The sequence below is a fragment of the Phycodurus eques genome, chromosome 14, assembly GCF_024500275.1.
Source record: "Phycodurus eques isolate BA_2022a chromosome 14, UOR_Pequ_1.1, whole genome shotgun sequence".
Lineage (NCBI taxonomy): Eukaryota > Metazoa > Chordata > Actinopteri > Syngnathiformes > Syngnathidae > Phycodurus > Phycodurus eques.
In genome coordinates, this window is record NC_084538.1 from 634,827 (window position 1) to 655,974 (window position 21,148).

The following is a 21,148-nucleotide window of genomic DNA, read 5'->3' on the forward strand; positions in this document are numbered from 1 at the left end:
GCAGGAGGGAATCATGTAGAATTTGTCTTAATGTGGGGAAAATGAGAGTATTTTAATGTGGAAAAGTGTAGAATTTGGGTCATGTGGAAAATATCTTATTGGAATGGTTTGAATCGGTCAAGAAATGTGGGAGGGAGGGAAAAATGTAGAATTTGTTTTAATGTGTGGAAAAATTAGGGTATTTGAAAGTGGGCAACGCGAAATGTGGGTGAAAGCGGGACGTTGTGTTAAAACAAATAAAAACAGATACAATGATTTGCAAATCATGTTCAACCTATATTTAATTGAATCCACTACAAAGCCAAGATATTTAATGTTCACACTGGTAGACTCGATTGTTTTTAGGAAATAATCATGAACTTAGAATTTGATGGCTGCAACAGGTTCCAAAAAAGCTGGGACAGGCTCATGTTTACCGCTGTGTTACATCACCTTTTCTTTGAACAACATTCAATCAACATTTGGGAACTGAGGACACTCATTGTTGAAGCTTTGTAGGTGGAATTATTTCCCATTCTCGCTCGATGTACAGCTTCAGCCGTTCAACAGTCCGGAGTCTCCGTTGTCGTATTTTACGCTTCATAATGCGCCACACATTTTCAATGGGAGACGGGTCTGGACTTGCAGGCAGCCACGCTGTTGTAACACGTGCAGAATGTGGTTTGGCATTGTCTTGCTGAAATAAGCAGTGGCGTCCGTGAAAGAGACGTTGCTTGGATGGCAGCGTATGTTTCTCCAAAACTTGTATGTACCTTACAGCATGAATGGTGCCTTCACAGATGTGTAACTTACCCATGCCATTGGCACTAACACAGCCCCATACCATCACAGATGCTGGCTTTTAAACTTTGTGTCCATAACAGCCCGGATGGTTCTTTTCCTCTGTGGCCCGGAGGACACGACGTCCACCATTTCCAAAAACAATTTGAAATGAGGACTCGTCGGACCACACAACACTTTTCCACTTTGCGTCGGTCCATCTTTGATGATCTCGGGCCCAGAGAAGCCGGCGGCGTTTCTGGGTGTTGTTGATAAATGGCTTTTGCTTTGCATAGTAGAGTTTCAAGTTGCACTTCCGGATGTAGCGCCGAACTGTATTTACTGACATTGGTTTTCTGAAGTGCTCCTGAGCCCATGCAGTGATATCCTTTACACATAGATGTCGGTTTTTGATGCAGCGCCGCCCGAGGGATCGAAGGTCACGGCCATTCAATGTCGGTTTTCGGCCTCGCCGCTTACATGCGGTGATTTCTCCAGATTCTCTGAACCTTTTGATGATGATATGTACCGTAGAGGATGAAATCCCTCAATTCCTTGCAATTGTACGTTGAGGAACATTGTCCTTAAACTGTTGGACTATTTTCTCATGCACTTGTTCGCAAAGAGGTGAACCTTGCCCCATCTTTGCTGGTGAATGACTGAGCAATTGAGGGAAGCTCCTTTTCTACCCAAATCGTGGCACCCACCTGCTCCCAATGAACCTGTTCACCCGTGGGATGTTCCAAACACGCGTTTGATGAGCATTCCTCAACTTTCTCACTCTTTTTTTGCAACGTGTTGCATCCATAAAATTCTAAGTTCATGATTATTTGCTAAAAACAATAGTTGATCAGTTTGAACATTAAGTAGGAAATTGGGGGTGTAAAATGTGGAATTGTGGGAAATGCTGGCAATTTTTTAATGAGAAAAATACAAGCAGATGAAAACTGTGGCAGTAGTTTCGGACAAAAACAACGGCGGAATAATAAAGAATTTTGGTGTAGCATTCACACAAATAGTAGCTTAGATTTATGTGCGAGTAGCGCCTTTCAAGGCACCCAAGGGCACTTAACAATAATGAAAACGTTACGTATGTTAGGCGTGCCACGTTAGCAGAGCAGTAGCTCGCGCTGGCCACCGGCAATTAGACGGGTGGCTTGGCAGCGGGGAACAGCGTGATGGAAGATTCCGGTAGCGGTCAAGCCGACAGGGCAGGCTCCTTGTGGGGTTGAAAGCAGGGTGGTCAACTCCTCAAGACGATACAGGGAAAGGTCCGGATCGCTATTGGCACTAGTGGACCTGGACTAGTGTTAACAGGTAGCTGCCCAACTCAAGATAAACAGTTCTTTGTGAAACATGGATTCAAAATAATGAGACTAAATATCACTGAGTCAAAAAAAAAAAAAAAAAAAAAAAAAAAAATCAAATAGATAGTCGTCTGGTAATTTTACGAGTTGACATAAACGCCAGCGCTGTTGCACTTTAGCTGCTTTTTTCATGTTTTTCAGGGTAATGTTCAAAGATGTCTTCAAAATGATAGTCAAGTGTTTTGAGATGCGTTTGTGGTATATTCAGGGTTTTCTAAACCTTTGGGGCGGGCATTCATTACTCACGGCTCGTGGCACTTTTTCTGTGGAACCTAACCTCAGCGGGGTACACACTAGACTGGTGAGCCGTCGACGACACAAGCCGCCATTCACACGAATCGCACCTGCGCACAGCTCGGACAGGGCTGTCAAACTCATTTTTGGCGCGGGCCACATTGTACTTTTGCTTTTCTTCAGAGAGGCGCTATGATTGTGAACCCATATAAAGGTATACTCACCTCATGTTATTACATGTACATAACAAATTGATGCATTACTTGCTTTGAAATCACAAGCCAGTAAAAATTATTTTAGAAGGGGCATTGGTAAAGAAAAATGCTTGCCATGTCTCAACATTATTAAAAGTAAAGAATTTGCAACTGAAGTTGACGCACATGATTTGCTTTCGCAGGCCCCAGAAAATGAAGTGGCGGGCCCCTGAGCCTCGAGTTTGACACTCGTGGTTTAGACGCTTCCAAAAAAATGTGTCATAGGCCCACCGAGCAACGCAAGTTGGACCACTGTGAAAAAATTCCATTTGGCGCACACCGAGCAATCTTACTGACTCACAGCAACGGAAAACCTGCTATCCTCCAATCAGGTTTGAGGTTCCACATACGCAGGTGTCGTACAAGGCGGCAAATGACCAAACGTATTTCCATTTTTTGTTCGGTATTGGGGCTCTTCGCCCCCAATGCCACCACTTTATTCAACTCAACGTGCCTGAAATAGTTTTCATACGGTACTGTATTTTATTATTAATTGTTTTTATTGAACCACAAAAACATGGCACGATTCTCAACGAAGAAGCAGATTGCCACAAAGAGAGGAAACGTGAGAGTTAAGGAGAAAAGAGTGGCTATTTTTGAGAGGCAGGTGGCCATGATAGATTGCCCCCATCCACTGACTGCACCCGCACATTTTGGAGCGAGGGACTCCACGCTTTGCTTTGCAGCCACGTGTACGTGCGGTACGTACGTCGCTGTCTGGCGGAATCCCCGCACCTCCAAAATTCCAACTTTTCGCGGGGGAAAAAAGCAACTTGCTTGAGTTACCTAATACTGCATCATTCAAGTTGGCATTATACCATATACCCTTATCTCGCCTACTCTTAAAACTCATTCACTGCCAGCCCTCCCAGTTAACATGGATATTTGACTTCTAAAGCTGTCAATGGCAGTGAATTTGTTCCCGGAATTTTTTTTTTTGTGAACGCTCATGCATTTTTGATTTGCTGTTACAGCTGCAATGTCGTTCAACAGTTGTCCACTCATGAAAAGTAATTGCCGAACCCCGGACACTGCGTGCTAGTCCGTCAGGTTGGGCCGTGTCGCGCCTAATACAAATTGTGTTTGTTTTGGTAATGGGAGAAAGCCCGTGCAAGCACAGGGTTGAACATGCAAACGCAACACGGGATTCGATCCCCCAATCTCTACTCGGCCACCGTCTGTGATCATCCATATGCCATTTATTTGTAAGGAGAACATTGTGTTGAAATTGTTAGCAGTTTGAACAATTTAAGTGTTTTGGGCCTCATCCTGCAGTTTGGGGTATATTAAGTGATTGAACTATTAATACATTGTTGGGGGGGTGGGGCATCTGACCTTGGTTCTTAACCCCACGAGGGTTCACTGTACTATTTCAGTTTGTGGCTAAGCACTTTCATTTTGGATACAGGTATATAATAATAGTAGTTAGAAGCGTTATCAACAATAATGAAGAGAACATTCAGTATGTATGACGCACGACATACCGCACATGCCGACTGGCTGCCTTGTGTCATTTCAGGCCAAACACAGACAAACCCGACGATTAAACAAAAGACGCGCTAAAAAGACGAGGACTGTCTGAACATGAACACAAGGAGCCGCAAAGATGGCAACAACGCGCCTGTCTGCCGCGCCAGGGTGGTGAACCCTTACCTGCGGCAAATGGCGCAGGTAAACGCTTCTTCTCAGCAATTGTTCACTCATGCCTCAAATCCCATCTAGGGATTTTTATCCAGTATATAGTTGACTAAAAAGTGTACACCAAAACAAATCACTGTATAGTGATTAGGGAATAGAGAAAGAGGGAAGGAGTGCAAATGCAGTCGCAATCATTCGCTCATTCACTACTCCCTAATGACGGTAGGAGGACTTTACAAATAGACTTGGGTCATCTTGGAACGCTGCTCGGGTCATTACTGGCCAAGAACTACAACGTCGCGGATCAACGTCAGCTGGTGGAACTTCCGTAATAATATTGAACAAATCAATTATATTAACATGATATTGTTTTAAGATGAACATATTTATTAAGAGTATTTTACGAAATAAATACAAACTTAGCACTTTATCTCCATCCGTGTTGTCACACTCATGAATTTGTCTCGTGCCGAAAATCAAACCATACCCGAGAAATGTTTTCTGTATCAGTGCAATGCATACTTTTCAAGATGCACAGTGAGATACATTGAGGGCACTGCATAGGGGATAACATACATACTAAAAAAATGGCAGCTGGCGACTGGGTGTGATTTTAAACACAGCCACGAAAAAAATGGCGATTTTGTGCACCGTAACTGCCGTTTCTCAAATCCGTCGTCATGTTGCTACACACCAGTTGTGTTAGTCCAGACCAGTACACACAGTAGTAAGTAAGTACTAGCTCAAATCCGCCGTTGTGTTACCATAGATGGGTACGTACAGTAGTCTTATTACAGTACTTTAAATCCATAATTGTTGTGTTAGTACTACTACTACTACTGTTATAGTGTAGTTACAACAGACCAGTACGGATAGCAGTTTTTCAACACAGGGAGCAAAATGAAAAAGTAATTAGATAAAATAAATAAATACTAGTGTAAAGTAGGTAACGCAGGATTTGTACTTTGTTACCTCCCGCCTCTGCAGTACACGTGGCATGAAAAACAGACAAGCACTTGCCACCATTTTGTACACCGTAACTGTTACTACATTGTAGTTATCTTACTTTACACCAGTACACGCAGTAGTAGTTGTACTACCTCAAATCCATTATTGTTGTGTTACCACACGTTATCATAGTTGTATTAGCGTATAGGCTGGTACATGCAGTGGTTGTACAACAGTACTTTAAATCCCTTGTTGTTACTATACGTTGTAGTAAAACCAGTACACGTTGAAGTTGTACAGTACGACCTAAAATCTGTTGTTTGTGCCAGAGGTGGAAAAAGTACTCACGCTCCATACTTTAGTAGAAGTACTTGTGTGTGTGTGTGTGTGTATAAAAATAAAATAAAAAAAAAAGTCAGATCAAAAATGTCCAGTGCACCCAATGAAGTGCAAAAATGTCGATTGTCATCTGGAGCGCAACACTGCAGACATGTAAGAACACAGAAGAACCAAGCCTTGGGGTCACATCCATCCATTTTCCGTAGCGCTTATCATCACGCGGGTCACGGGCTTGCTGGAGCTTATCCCAGCTATCTTTGGGCGTGCACCCTGAACTGGTCACCAGCCAATCGCAGGCCTCGGTGTCACAGTTTTTCTTTATTCAAATCGTCTCCTGATGCTGAGACGGTTCGACACGTTATGATTGATTCCGATTTTGCCGCAAGACGTCACTGTGTGGAAGCGGCTTATTTTTGCAGACTATTGTCGTTTCATTGATTGTATAGCATGAGGTTTTAAAATATAATGATCATCTGTTTACTATATAGTCGTATTATCAAATATACATTTTATGTACTATACGGCCATTTAAGTACAAGTTATACTTATGAATTAACAGCTAATAAATGAATACGTAATGTGAATAGTTATTTTTATAGATATAGCATATACACATTCCCATCCAAAGAGTGTAGCGCATTCAAGCATTTTTTAAAAATGACTCTAGGCAGAGGCGGTGATTAAAGATGCCCTTGCTCCAAAAGCAGTGGTATCGTACAACTGATTGTAGTGTATCTCATTGATTATCTTAACTTAACTAATTAGCTTAACTAATAATTTGTGAGCATGTGGAATTTTTTTTTAAACTTTATTTTGTTCATTGCACGTTAAATAGGAATGTTAATTGCCTTTATGCTCACCCCTTTATTGAAAACATTGACACACATAAAAATATAATCTTATATTACATTTATATAGCGCTTTCAAGGCAGTCAAGGACACTTGACAATTGAACTAATTATTCTGTCACACCCAGTGGTGGTAAACTACTTGTGTAGCCACAGCTGCCCTGCAGGGGGCAGTCTGACAGAAGCGTCATTCATATAACAATGCTATGGGTGCCCGGGATGCCCTTATTTTCATTTCTGAAAGGTGGCAACCCTATTGGCAGTGGTTGAAATGAGGAACAAGCCTATTTTGACCAATTAAGGTGTAGAAAGTAGTGATATCACGTTTTCAATACTGGGAGAAAAAGTAAAAAGTCTTCAGAAAAATCTAACACAATTTCAATACGGGGAGCAAAAGTAAAAAGTTTTCAGAAAAATCTAATACACAAGTCTGGTGCTTCGTTAAGTCCCACCACTGCAACACCAAATAAGTCAAGCACCTGCCGCCATTTTGTGCCCCATAACGACACATAGTTTATCTTACTCCAGACTAGTACACCAAGTAGTAGTTGTACTATCCGTTATTGTTGTGTGTCTACACGTCGTAGATGTGCGACCTCAAATCCGCCGTTATTATACAACCACATCGTGTCGTTGTACTACCTCAAATGCGTCGGAGTTCTGTTACTTAACGTCGTAGTTAGTCCAGGCCAGTACACATCCTAGTTGCCTTCTTACGTCGGCGTTGGAGCTCTCGCCGCGGCACTAAAAGACCTCGTTTCGGGGCCAACGCGGCGCCTCCGGGGGCCGGACGACATTCTCGACGGTCCCGGTGGAGCGTCGGCGACGTCGGACCGTGGAGGAGGACGAAGAAGAGGCCGGTGGCGGTGGCAGGGCGTCAAAATGGCGGCCGACGAGGGTGCGCAGTAACACGTCGTGACGTAAGAGCACACGGACCGACAGATTTACGGACGCCAGCGCGGAGCACGTTGCTAGCCTAGCCGCGGTTGGGACACCCAAGCAAGCAAGATGTCGACCGAGCACAAACGGCGTAAAATTGGCCGTTAAGTGGGTCGAGGTCACGGCATCCGCGCTGTAGAAGAAGCCTTTAACCGTGTGGAAGGTAATCAGAGTGACGTCATGACAACGCATGGTCATGTTTAGTGGAGGTTGTGCTTCAGGCCATGCTAGCATGTTGCCATGCTAGCCAGCTAGTTACCTCATTGTAAGTCCATGCTGCATGATCTTTGGTTAGTAAGCAGACATGTATTTAAAATAGCATTTTTCAGCAGCATGCACATTAATGATGTAAATAGTGGTTTGAGTGTCAAGTTAATATGTTGCATATCAGTTAACAGGCTGCTAGCCATCTGGAGTTTAGGCGCTGTTCATTTCTCAAATTAAACAAGGCGCATCACAAATGTAGATGATTTGAAACAATCGAAAAGTTATTGGCACATCTGCCTCTCTGTTCTGAAAAGCAATGTGACAATATTTCCAAAAATGATAGTCAAAGCGCCGAGTCCGGTTGGAATGGTCACTTCAACCTGAATTCAATGCACTATGAATTTTGAAAATCAGATGATTGGTTCCAGAGAAATTGCTTAATAAGTATGTAATAGATTTTGGGATTTTTTTTTTGTGCGATATCGCCTGTAGAAAATCTCCTCAAAAAGCATCTTCAAATTAGAATAAAACAGTATAACATATTTATTTATGACCATATCTCCTCAACCCTTTTGTTTTGTCTGCTACTTGGAGAACCCCTTCTCCGATTGGCTGACAAGTTTCAGTTAAAAATATTCACCAAATAGCTCGTATGAGCTGAAATTCCGAGGGGTTCCCAAAGTCAAGATATCAAAATTACCGTGACGCTTCTAACGGCGTCGCTTGCCCTAAAAGCCCGACTTAAATACTGCAAATGGAACATTATTTGTGAAAGGAGCATTGTAGGCAGTAGAATAGGTCATGCAGTTAAGTCATTCAATGTTGTTGTTATGGAGGATTTTAGAGGTGTTTGAAGTGGTCATTCCATGTTGTTTAGAAAACTCCACGAAGATGGTGGCCAGTTGTCACGTTCCTAATGTTAGCCTCATTGAAGTCTCTAAATTGTCCATAGGTGTAAATGTGATTGTGAATGGTTGTTGTCTGGCGACCAGTCCAGAGTGTACCACGACTTGACCCTAAGTCAGCTGAGATAGGTGCCAACTCACCTGCAAACACAATGAGGATAAGCGATATAACAAATAGATGGTTGGGAAGTCGACTCGTTACATAATAGCGAACAGTCTATTAGCTGCCTCTAGTTGCTGTTTGGTCTCAAAATGGCAGCGCGATGGGCGAGTTTGCATCTCTACCTCACAGTTTTGAGATTTGGGGTTAGAATGCCAGCTCCAGGATACCTATGCTTTTCCTGTGTGGTTTTTCTCCAGGTCCTCCAACTTCCTTACACATTCCAGAAATGTGTATCTTGGATTCATTGAAGTCTGTCAATTGTCCATAGGTGTGAATGTGACTGTAAATGCTTGTTTGGCTATGTGTCTTGTGATCGACTTTTTTAACTTCCTTCCTGTGCCTTGAGCTAATCGTGAGTACTTCAGGTTGAGCTTGTAGAAAATAAATTTTACGTGTGAAGACTGCGTAACAAACATAGTCTTGTTGGCATGCTGACATGTTCCTTAAGCTTGATAGGAAGCTGATTTGTTAGCATGTAAGGATGTTTGTTAGCATGTCGTGATATTGTCATTATCATCGCATTGGGTAAAATACTTTTGTTTTTTCAGGATGTTTATGGGGCGCCTGGTAAGACATACAAAACGCTAAATGGTTCCATCCCTTAGACGTGTGGGATGTGTCGATGGCCTCTAAGACGCAGCAGGAAGTGATGGTGCTTGACATCGGTGGGGCGGTCAGCCCTGCAGCCGCCCCTGACTCCAACTATCCGCCTCGCCGCTTTGGTCAGGCTGGCCGAGTCGTACAAGGCTCAAATGGAAGTTACAAAGCGGCCACTGTGACAGGTGAAGCCGACATGCAATCAAAAACATCCAGCGGCAGACCCACAAAACTTCTCCGGGAGGATCTCCTGACACCTGAGAGCACCCAAAGAGGCATCCAAGTGACTTTGGACAACAACAACATGTGGAACGAATTCTTTAGGTGTAAAACCGAGATGATTCTGACCAAGCAAGGCAGCAGGATGTTTCCATATTGTCGCTTCCGTATCTCGGGATTGCAACCATCCAGGAAGTACGTTTTAATTATGGACATTCAGCTGGTAGACCAGAGTCGTTACATGTGGACTGGCACCAGCTGGAAGGTGGCTGGGAAGGCAGAACATCACGTGACAAGTTCGCCGTTTGCGCATCCCGAGTCACCTTCCCCGGGTCACTACTGGATGCAGAATCCCGTTTCTTTTTACAAGCTGAAGCTCACCAGCAACATGGCCGACCAGGAAGGCAACACTATACTGCACCCAATGCATCGCTACTTGCCACGTTTACACGTGGTCCAGGCGGAGAAAGCTACTAAAGACATTAAGCTCAATGCCTCAAATGTTGCGACGTTCACATTTCAACAGACTGAGTTCATGGCTGTCACTGCGTACCAGAACTGCCAGTTTTCCCAGCTGAAAGTCCACTACAACCCGTTTGCCAAGGGTCTCAGAGAGGAGGGGGTTGGTTCACTAGGCCCGAAGCTGAAATCCAACCCAGATGGAGCTGCAGCAACCGATCAGCAGCAACCGCTAAAGAAAACCTTGAAGTCTTTGCTTGCAAATCATAAAGCTCGAAGCTCCCTGGACACAAAATCTCCGGCGAGGGCTTGTGTCCAGGAAGCATCCTCTGGATCTTCACCCAGAGTTATGAAGAACAGTATCTGGTAAGAGCTTCTTCACTCAGCATATTTTTAAGATTTCTGTTAATAAAGATACAGATTCAGTGTTGTTATTTTAGTGTTTGCCACACCAACACTTGTTGTTTCCTATTCTGAGCTTGGCTTGTCTGCCAGGAAGATCGTTGTCTTTCATGTTGTCTGCGTCAGATGCTGATGGTTCTCGAGAAGTAACCGATTCTGGAAATATACGAATTTATGTCCTAGTGCTTGCTTGAGCTGCCTTGTGATTAGAAGTTGATGAGATCCCTTTCAAACAGGCCATCTTGGTTCTGGCATGATTCTGACACCATGGTCTGTAGACTTCATTTACAGGCACCAGTGATTGATTGTTGTCTTGTGTTTCTACAAGCTTGTAAGAGCTAAACGAATCAAAAGTCCTCCTGTTGTTTCTTTCTGCAGCAACTCACGGCCAGCAGAAAAATTAATTGGGGACATCATTCGAGAGGCGCACATTTCCCTGACAAGATGCAACATGGAGTCTTTAAGCGCCTCACAAAGACTTGTGCAAACAAACACTAAAACCACTGCAGGAAAAGCCAATAGCCAAGATGTTCACAATGCAGACAAGAAGTCTACCAAGTCCTCTAGTGAACCTCCACCACAGGGAAAGAGTGGCGCTGCGCATAGTGTGGTAGTTTCTGAGGCTAAATGTCAGTCCGAGGTCCAGGTCATGCCCGGTGTTAAACGTCCTCTTCCTCTGCCAGCCCTGGCTCTGTTCCTAAAAAAGCATTCCACTAAGACCAAGACCGTCAAGAGCAAATTGGAATCTGCCTCCATGCAAATTCCCGCAGAGGTCCAAACCACAACAGGGACAGCTTCAGCTAATCAGCATGGGAGCATAAGTGAAATCATAAGTGAATCACACCAAATGACTGCAAATGTCTTGGGAAAAGAATCTTTTCAACATATCTCTATTCTATCCTTTGAAGACACGGCGGCTTCTCCAGAAGCAATACGATCAAGAACTAATGATCATGTACTGGTGAGTCCAGCTCCTGAACCAGAAAAAACAGTGTTCCCTGAGGTTGAGGAGCCACTTGGTAGCCACAAGACTTTGATTTGTTCCACTCTACCCACCTCACCTTCATCTCCTGTTTTGTCTCCACTGTTGGACACGGAATTAGATGCTCCACACGTGCCAACTGCCACGTCCTCAGAGTCTAAGTGTGGTGATTTCCTTTCTGATACACCCTGTTCACCTTTTGGCTTTGAGTCTTTGTCCCCTGCAAGTTCACCGGATCCACTACCTTCTCTACCTGCCACCTTCGCATTAGACCTGGATTCTGCCCCCTCCAAGCCTTCCGAGAGTTTGCCGCTAAGCAAAGACTCTGCCCCGTCTGTCTTTAAGTGGCATACAGTGTTACCTCTTCCTGAGCCCTACGTACACCCTTCCTTTGAAGTGTTCCAGCCCACATCACAGAGTCTTTCACTGGGGTCCTCTTTGTTGCCTTCCCAAACTCTTGCCGATGTTCCATCCCAGTCTTCTGAACTTGTCCATTCGGATCCCTCCGCTGTCGATTCTCTTTCCTTTCAAGAGAGTGAGCAGCCGCTGCCTTTTCCGGGAGAACTGTCTCCCCTCGCACTTCCGTTGACACTCTCACCAACATTCTCTTCTTTGGACGGAGACGCTTTGTCGCCCATGCCTTCCATTGCAGACCTAGTGCACTTTTTTTCTACGGAGGAGCACCTCGGAATGGGGGTGGAGTTTCCAAACACGGATTTGCCAACACCTCCCTGCCCGCCCGATGTTTCTGGAGAAGCTCATGGATCAGCTCATCCTGCGCATGTCCCAATGGTCCCGTCCCAAAACCATTTAAAGGGCAAAAAGAAGGCTCGTCGGCGAAAACCTGCCATATCTGATTTGGAACAGAAGACTGACGACTCTGCCTACACGACCATGAAGCCTAACCTGGAAGAAGTTGAGGAGCAGCTTTTTATCTCCTTCACATCAAAGGTAGCTAGTGCATTCACACAACCATGTTTAGTTTGTCACCATGACGCCTCTTAGTTACCAAGATAGCGTCTCATCCAGTCACTGAGCCCCTCAAAAGACTGATGATATGACAAGCACCACATAGTGACTTCCTATGAGGAGCTTATGAGCCAGTCTCCACTTTATGTACCTCTTGGCTTCGGAAGCCTAGCTAACAACAAAGTAATTCATCAATCAATAATAGGTGTGCTACACTACATTTTATGTCATTCCAGGCTAATGGCTAATTTCGCCATGCAGTTTTGACCAGCCGGCATCAGTCTTTGTGGAGAAAGTAAACGTTTATTGTCAAACATAAGCAGCAACCATTATGAGTCCTCCAATATCGTGAGAGAAGTTGGTTTAAACATGTTTAATATTTGACATGTTCAACTGTCGTACATATTTAAAAGGTTAGTCGCTCTTTTAGTATCATATTCCGTGAAACCTGTTGTCAGTAAAGCAGTGCAGAGGGCTATTACTGCATATTCCCGAGAGGTGAGTGTAGACCTTTCACGATAATTAGTATTCGTTAGTTCGATAGTATTAGTATTCGCTCGATAATAAATAAAATGGACACGATAGTTTTTTTTTTTACAGACTCGATAAATTCTCATTGTTGTGAACTTGTGGTGACCCGGTGTGCGGCTCACGCAGCTAGCCGACAGCGAGTTGGATGGCTCCGCTGCCAAGTGGCTTGCTACTAGCGGCTTGGCTAGTTTGTGTTAGCCACTAGTGGACTCGTGGACCGCTGGCTCCGTCCAAAGCCTTGCTTAATGCGCTGCGCGTAGGTCCACACAACAGACACATAAGGAAAAGTAAAGGAGCCGAACAGCTCAGCTCGCAAGACGTGGCGACGCCGTTTAAAACGTCAGTGCCTTATTTGGAGTTTTAGTGTGTGTTAGTCCACATATAACACAAACACGGAAAAGTAAACTGTTAATTAACCATAACCGCAGCGGCACACGTTATTCAGCCAGTAGTTGACTACGGCGAAGGGCTCGTCTCCAGCGGATGCCCACAGAGTCCTGCAGCTTGAGGGTGGCCTTCATTATTCAGGATTTCAGAGCCGTAGTTTACATAGATGATTTTTTGTTCAATTATTATTTATAACTTTTTTTTGTAATTCATTCACATTTGGCAGACTTTAAAAACACTTCTTGGGTGTGTCAAATTTACAAGACATTTTTTTCGGTCTCTTTAGTGGGTTAATGAGTCTATACCTCTGTGCCAAATTTGTTTAAATGCAATTTTTGTGAACAGAGCATGAGTCTGTTTTATTTATGTTTTATTTTGAATTTATCTAAGATATTCATTGTTCTATGTTTCCATGTCAATATGTTTTAGAATTAAAAGTTAATTGATCTTCAAAAGGGTTGTACTTGAATTATTATGCTCTAATAATATATCTGTGGCATAAAAAACAACAACGATAGCATCATTTTTCGTGATAGTTTTGGAGGAAAATATCTCGTCCTAAAGAAATTGCTATTGTGAAAGGCCTTGGTGAGTCTCCTCGCAGCCAACTTTGTGGTGTACATTCTGTTTTCGTTATTACTGAAAGTGACTTATTGTTGCTTTAGCCATATTGTGCTGATGACTAGCAAGGACAGGTCCTGTATGTGTGTTGCATTTTCTTGTTGAGCTTTAGATTCTGAAGCACTTGTGTGACTTTAGAGGCCTTTTTAGTCAATTTTAGCTCAACTCTGAGATTTAGTCCACGGTTGGAGACTGAATCATGACACGCTTCCCAATGTCCATTGACGGGTTCCTTACAAGGGGCCTGAAGCTTGTCACCTTCAGGCTATGCGGTCTAAAAAAAAAAAAAAAAAAAAACATTGTTGTAAATGACAAAGAAGACGTATTTTCCATTTCAGGAGGCTCTCAAACTTCATATCGCTGATAGCGACGCGCAAGAAGCAAACAGCCAGCTTGCGTCATCACCGTCAGATGTTCACCTGCAGCAGTCGACCGAAGAAAACACCCACGGTAAACCTTCATCTGCTCCGTCCGGATCCAGTGGAACAGCCGAGGCGCCAGTCGATGTTTTGCGCTTGATGCTGAGCTCGCAGCTTTCTGTTTTGCCTTTTTCTCCCCAGAAGACACAATTGCTGCCCTTGAGCAAGTACTTCTCAAAGACGTAAAGATGATGAAGCACCAGCAGATCATCCACCCGGTGCTACAAGAAGGTCAGAGAGAATCTTCTTTCTTTCTGTCTGTCTGTCTGTCTGTCTGTCTTTCTTTCTTTCTTTTTCTTATTCCCGTCCGTCCTTGCATCCATCCAGTAAGCTGCAAGGCACCAACAAAGTAAAATTTCACAGAAAGCTACAAGGAACTAACAAAGTAACATTTCTTTGGCCTAATGGAATAATTTTCTTTTGACATTTTACAAGTACTGTCACAATATCAATAACAAAATACCAATATCCTTCCTCAAATTGTTAATTCATTTATGGTCATCTGAATAGGTAATTGGTCTCTTGTTTTTTGATTGATTTATTCATTTTTAATTGTTTTTAGAAAACCTTTAAGAATAATGTCAGAATCAGAATCATCTTTATTTGCCAAGTATGTCCAAAACACACAAGGAATTTGTCTCCGGTCGTTGGAGCCGCTCTAGTACAACAGACAGTCAATTTACAGAACACTTTGGGGACATAAAGACATTGACAAAAAACAATTGTGCAAAAAGATGCAGAGTCCTCTAGCACTTAGAGCAGTTCGAACGACTAATATTGCAATAGTCCGGTGCAATGACCATTGTGCAAAGGGCGCTGAGACTTCAAGGAGTGTATGCGGTTTAAAGTGACGAGTAGTGCGATCATCTGGGACAATTGTTGGTTGTGCAAATGTAGTCAATTATGCTATTAAGCGCCCGATTTCGCCACCTGCTTTGACTTGATGCAATCATGTTGTTGTTCAGTTGGACTGAAGATGAATCTGCTGGACGCCAGCCTGTCCATCGACCTCCAGTACCTGGGTGTCCGTCTGCCCATACCTCCTCCGGGATCCACCCTGCAGCCCCCTAGCCAGGAGCTGCCGCCGTTACAGGGTGAGTTGTAGCGCTTCGTGATCAAGACAGAGCTGTTTGTACCCTAATACATTTTTGTAGTAGTGTTAACTTGCCACAAGCACATCTAAGACTACAAGATGTCCATTAAATGGTCTTCATCCAGCCTGGCATCAAAATTTTTTATATCTTGATGTGTGCTTACTAGGGACGTAACGATATCTATGAACCGTATTTTCACGACCATAAGGCGCACCGTATTAAAAGCCGCAGTCTCAGTTATGGGGTCTAGTTCTGTTATTTAACACACACATAAGGCGCACCGTATTATTGGGCGCAGGCATGGTAAAACATACACTAGTTTAAAACATACGGTAGCATGCATGCACGCTAAAACATACGCTAGCGTGCATGCTAGCGTATGTTTTTAAAAAGGCAACGGGAGCAAAACTTAGTTCGGTTGTACTTTATTGAAGTATTTAACAATGTACTCACGTTATTTTTTGACCGATCCTCATCCACAAATCCATCAAAGTCCTCATCTTCTGTATCCGAAATGAACAGCCGGGCAAGTTCTCCATCAAACACGCCGGGTTCCCTCTCGTCATTGTCGGAGTCGGTCTCGTTGCCGGGGGGCTGTTCTGAAATGATGCCGGCTTTCGTGAAAGCTCGGACAACAGTCAAGGCAGATACCGTAGTCCAGGCATTCACAATCCGTTCACATATGGTGGCGTAACTCGCCCGGCGCTTCATCTTCTTATCTTGGCGAAGCTTGTTTTCCTGCTTCCTCCATTTGCGAACCATGGATTTGTTGATCTTGAATTATCTCGCGGCTGCCCGATTCCCATGTTCCTCCGCGTAACTGATAGCTTGCAGTTTAAACGGTGCTTCGTAAGCGTGTCTCTTTGTAGGTGCCATTTTCGGGGGTCCTTAGCCAAAGCGATGTTGTTTTGCACAATGCACATACCGGCGCTATAGACCTACTGGGGGCGTGCCTTTCGTGTCCTCTTTCACGCGCACCCTTCCCCCTTTAACGTCCGCACGCTGTCCCCAGTCACGTCCGCCTTTCCTCTATATAAGCAGCGTGTCGGCAGGAGATGCTCCCAGTCGGTCAAGCGGAGCGCTCATCAAAGTCACACAACACAGATTTTCTGTGTTTGGGAATCGGCCCCAAAATATTGTTTCATCCCTAGTGCTTATGTGTTTTTGTGAAGTAAACACATTTATTTCATGCAACATTTCAGTGATATGACAATATCCAAATGACAGCTTGGACCATCAACAGTCAAGCACGTCACCATGACAACCGTGACAGTTGGACAGCTGGGAGTGTGCCGCCTTTGTTCATTTTATTGATGTTCACTCATTTTGTTGTGTTTTTCCAGGCACCTCTGGATCGTTTGTGTCGAGAACCGGAAAGACTACGGATGTAACGCAGATTAAAGGTTGGAGAGAAAAATTCAGTCCATCGGAACCTTCAGTGGCCCCTTCGCCCCCCAAGGCCGAAGGTGACTACACCGTCACGTGTGCGACTTGAAGGTGCCTGATCTTACATGGAAGTGTGCTGTTTGCAGTGTGCGTCAGCTCGGAGCAGCCCAAGAAGAACTTGTCGGCATTCTGCAGCGACATGCTGGATCAGTACCTGGAGAGCGAGGCCAAGCTGATCGACCAGCGCGTGGCCAGCTTCTCCCAGCCGTCGGCGGATTCACTGCCCGTCTACGAGCTTCCCGCCAGCAGCAGCAGCTACGTTCGCACGCTCGGCAGCGTCCTCAAGAAGCAAAGCGCCGCCTCGCCCGCCTCGGACCTCATCTCTGGTTTTGTCCCGCCTTCCAAGAGAGCCAAAGCCCCCATCAGGCAGTTCAAGGCCTCCAGGAAACTTGAGAGGAAGCAGAAGAGTTCTAAACCTGTGGCGAATCCTGGTCTGGCGCCGTCTTACCCAACGGTCCCCACCTCGACAGATGCCCCCCAGCTCCCAGCACCCCTCGCAGAACCTCCAAAACCAAAGAAAACTCCCCCCGCAGTCCGCCCTATGGAAAGCACCCTATTCTCCTCCACCGCTCAGTCTCCTCCCCTCGAAAGGAAGAAGAGACTCAAACGTAACCTAAACGCCACCCTGCAGTCTCACTCTGGAGAGGACGGTGCGGACCTAACGGGTTCCCTGAAACCGGCACTGACCCGAGGTCTGCTGAGGCAGAAAGGGCTGGAGGATGACGCCGTGTGGGGCGGGCAACCTCGCACCTTCGTCACGGAGGAGAGGGCCTCCATTGCTCTGACGTCGCTTTTCACCCTGAAGGTACATGTGTGTCTATAACTCAGTGATTTCCAACCTTGATGGAGCCATGGCGCATATTTTAGAAGAGAAAAATCTCACGGCACACCAACAAACCAAAAAGGCACAAAAACTGGATACATTAATTACTGTGTGTACTTCCTGCCATCTAATAGAAGAGCATGTATTTGTTCGATCTGTCACGATGCCTCACTGGCATAAATCGATGAACAAAGATACATTATTTCATGTAAATACAATTTTTTTGGAGCAATTACGTCCAATTTTAGAATTTCCCACGGCACACCTGAAGAGCGCTCACAGCACACTAATGTGCCCCTGCGCACTTGCTGAGAATCACTGCTATAACTTAAGGGTTTTCATACTTTTGGGGTCCAGGCACCCCTCACAGGCGAGAGATTTTTCCAAGGACCCCATCGTAACCCTAATGGCAGTTAAACATAACTATCCTGTGCCACCCCCCCGGTTGCGGCTTACGGGCTCCCTGTAGTTCGGGGCCCCCAGTTTGAGAACCACCAGTCCATGTGACGCGTTTCCTCTAACTCCGTGTGCATCCTGGCAGGGTTTCGTGAGCGACAATCCCACCGCCCCCATCCTGCTGCCCCGCAGGCCGGAGCCCGCCTGCCTCAACGACTTCTGCCGGCTGGGCTGCGTCTGTTCCAGCTTGGCCTACACGGCCCGGGTCAGCCACTGCGGGCGGCCGCAGTGCATGCTGGGATGCAGCTGCCTCAAGCAGAAGGTGGTTCTGCTCAAGAACCTGGACGGCTCCGATTCCAGCCCCTCAAGCCACGGCGGCAGTAAGAGGAAAAAGAGAAAGCGGATGAAGATGGCCTACAGTAAGTCGAGGACGCTCTGTGTCGTTCTGTGTAGCCGTCAGGGGTGGCTAAAGTACTCTCGCACTGCGTGCTTAAGTAGAAGTACTAATAAAACGACACCGATTCAACTCCTTTACTTGAGTAAAAATATAAAAGACAGACTCTCGAATGTGCTTAAGTACAAGAGGAAAAAGTACAAATTCCTTTTTACAGTCATTTATATGCAATACGTACTTTGATAACTTGACACAGCGTTGCGAACAATTCAAACAAACAATTGTTTGTTTGAATTGGCTTATCAAAGCTGGAAACGATACACCTAACTTTTGTTTTTTGTTTTTTCCCAGAATTTTCGAATGCCAAAAGCTGGTGGTTTTTAGGCGAGCTAGCGCAAGACGCAAATCATTCTCGGGGCTGACAACATCAAGCAATTCTCTTAAATGGATGGGGAAGAAATTGCTTTTTACGAATCTGTTGCGTTGTTGTCGTCAATGTTCGTTCCTCCATATCACCGCTCTCTTTTTTCCGCTTCCACGTCTTCAAGATCTGAATTGGTCAACCAGGGTGTACTTTCTCTGTATCTATTTGCGTCATTTTCAAAGCGTGCCATCATCTGTGGAGGTTGAAAAAAATGACCAAGCCTATTTTGACAAAGTAAGGAGTAGAAAATACATTTGTCTGCATTCAAATGAAGGGAATTAAAAGTAAAAAGTCATCAGAAAAATAGCTATTCAAGTAAAGAAAAGATACCCAAGTACAGTGCTTTTGTACTTCGTTGCCACCGCCGTCTGTCTGAGGTTCTGTGTTCCTGCTTCAGTACTTAAGGAGGCCGACAGCGTCTCTCAGCCTGCCGAACGTGTCCGGACGCTCTGGAATAGGGACAACCGAGACTCTGACCTGGAGCAGACCCATGTCCCAGAAGCTTCCTCCATTTCCCCCTGCATCGCCTTCACTGGAATATTGCCAAAGGTGCGTCGCCATCTTACTACTTCTTCGGTGTTGTGAAATTTCTGAGCTCAGTGTTTGTATTTGGTTGTTTTTATTCATGGAGCAAGCAAAGTGCAACAATTTTACACTTCTAACCGGGCGACACACAGTGACCCTTTGCCAGCGTGATCACCCCGTTCTGGTTTCTCCGGACACAATTCATACAGACAGTCGCGTTGTCCTTCAAGACAACTGGGTATGTTACCCTGAGACTCCAATTTCAAACACAGTCCAGTTACTTGTCTGTATAAATTGTGAACCTTGAGGTCAGAACAACATACAAAGGAATTCATAAATCCAATGTATAAAATAATAACTGGTAATGTAAAAAAAATACAATTCTCATCACACTCAGAAAACCGGAAAGGATGCCAGCAGCTGTGCCCGAGTGAGAAGATTTGTAGGAAAGTCTGGAACAACGCAGCAGGTCAGAGCTGACCCAGTTAAGAAGTCCGCCCACCAAACGTCCAGTGAGTCCTCCACCATCTTCGTCCAGAAGCCGTACAGGAAGCCCAAACGTCGCAAGAAAGTCAGAACTCTGCGACCAGGTAAGTTCATGTTCCTGCTGTTCTAGTGTGCTCAGATCTTTGGATGAAGAAAATGTCAAGGGTATGTTTACATCTCCGAACACCCCTCAAGTGATATTTGAACAACAGACTGTGAAAGAAAAAGAAAAACAATCTTAGTGAACTCTATGAACTATTACAATCTGGCTGAAGATACAAGGTACCACTGTGCATATATATACGGTCGTCCCTCGTTTATCACGGCACGGGGGTTAGGTTCCGCACCAACCCCGCAATAGCTGAAGTCCACGAAGGAGCGACCACATATTTTAGTCATTTGTACATATTTTAAAGCTCTATGAATCTTCCCAGAGTCTTATTCATCTCCCAATCTACCATAGTCACACACAAACACTTTTTAAACTCTTAAACATAGAGTCATGCACAGTAGTACTTTACACTATATACATTTTATTCCTTGTAATATGTGTTTTAATGATTTATTTATTTGACTGTTTTAACTGTTTTCCCACCCGCACAAAATGACATCTTACACTCAAAATCCCACAATATGGCGAATTATACGCAATATGTATAGGAATATGAAAAAAAATCTGCAATCCATAGAATGCACAATAGCTCAAGCGCAATATAACCAGGGGACACTGTACAGCGGATATAAAAACTCTTCAGGCAATGAACTCATTCACTGCCAGTTCCCCATATCGCAGCTGTTTTAGCATTTGGACCGATCTTTCAAGACCCGTAGAATATTGTGATCTGTGACAATATAAGCAAAAGTATGTTTCGAGCTTTTTCTCTTCCATGTACTACAAGATTTTTGTGAAATGGGTCAACAATGATCATTTTTGCTTTTGTGACACCTCTAACTTTAAAATAATAAATATCATGCTTACTACTAATGTAGCACTTTTCCCTAGAGCCAGCTTCTGTCGCCGGGGATCGGCTCGCCAATTTGATTTCTCGTGCTTATAATATTAAAGTTTGTTTATTCCAGATTCAGTATTTCAGCAAAAATGATCAACTTTAACGCTACGTTTCTGCAGAGAAGGGAAACATGCACATCGCGGTGATTTTTCATCAAATATTGAGTTTGGCCCACGACGTTGTCCCAATTTAGAATTTTGGCCCACTGTGAATTTGACTTTGACACCCCTGATCAACACCGTCACAGTGCCCAAAGCGCTTTACAAAGCCTCACATTCACCCGCACGTTCACATACCAATGGGTGGCTGCTGGCATGCCCACTGGGAGCAAAGTAGGGTTCACTGTCTTCCCAAGGAAACTTG

General features: G+C 44.6%; 1 protein-coding gene across 6 annotated transcripts in view; it reads left to right on the forward strand.

Moving 5' to 3' along the window:
* Positions 1-1,376: 1,376 nt before the first annotated feature.
* Positions 1,377-21,148, forward strand: part of mgaa (MAX dimerization protein MGA a) — a 44,183-nt gene continuing 24,411 nt past the window's right edge. For 4 of the 6 annotated variants that reach the window (XM_061696247.1, XM_061696251.1, XM_061696250.1 and 1 more), the window contains exons 1-11: positions 7,314-7,489; positions 9,150-10,242; positions 10,657-12,211; positions 14,107-14,218; positions 14,329-14,418; positions 15,153-15,281; positions 16,625-16,747; positions 16,814-17,532; positions 18,092-18,365; positions 19,162-19,313; positions 19,687-19,879. In XM_061696247.1, the coding sequence (XP_061552231.1) occupies positions 9,224-10,242; positions 10,657-12,211; positions 14,107-14,218; positions 14,329-14,418; positions 15,153-15,281; positions 16,625-16,747; positions 16,814-17,532; positions 18,092-18,365; positions 19,162-19,313; positions 19,687-19,879 (4,366 nt within the window). In that variant the 5' untranslated portion in view covers positions 7,314-7,489; positions 9,150-9,223. The other 2 variants (XM_061696248.1, XM_061696249.1) reach the window with 2 other exon arrangements.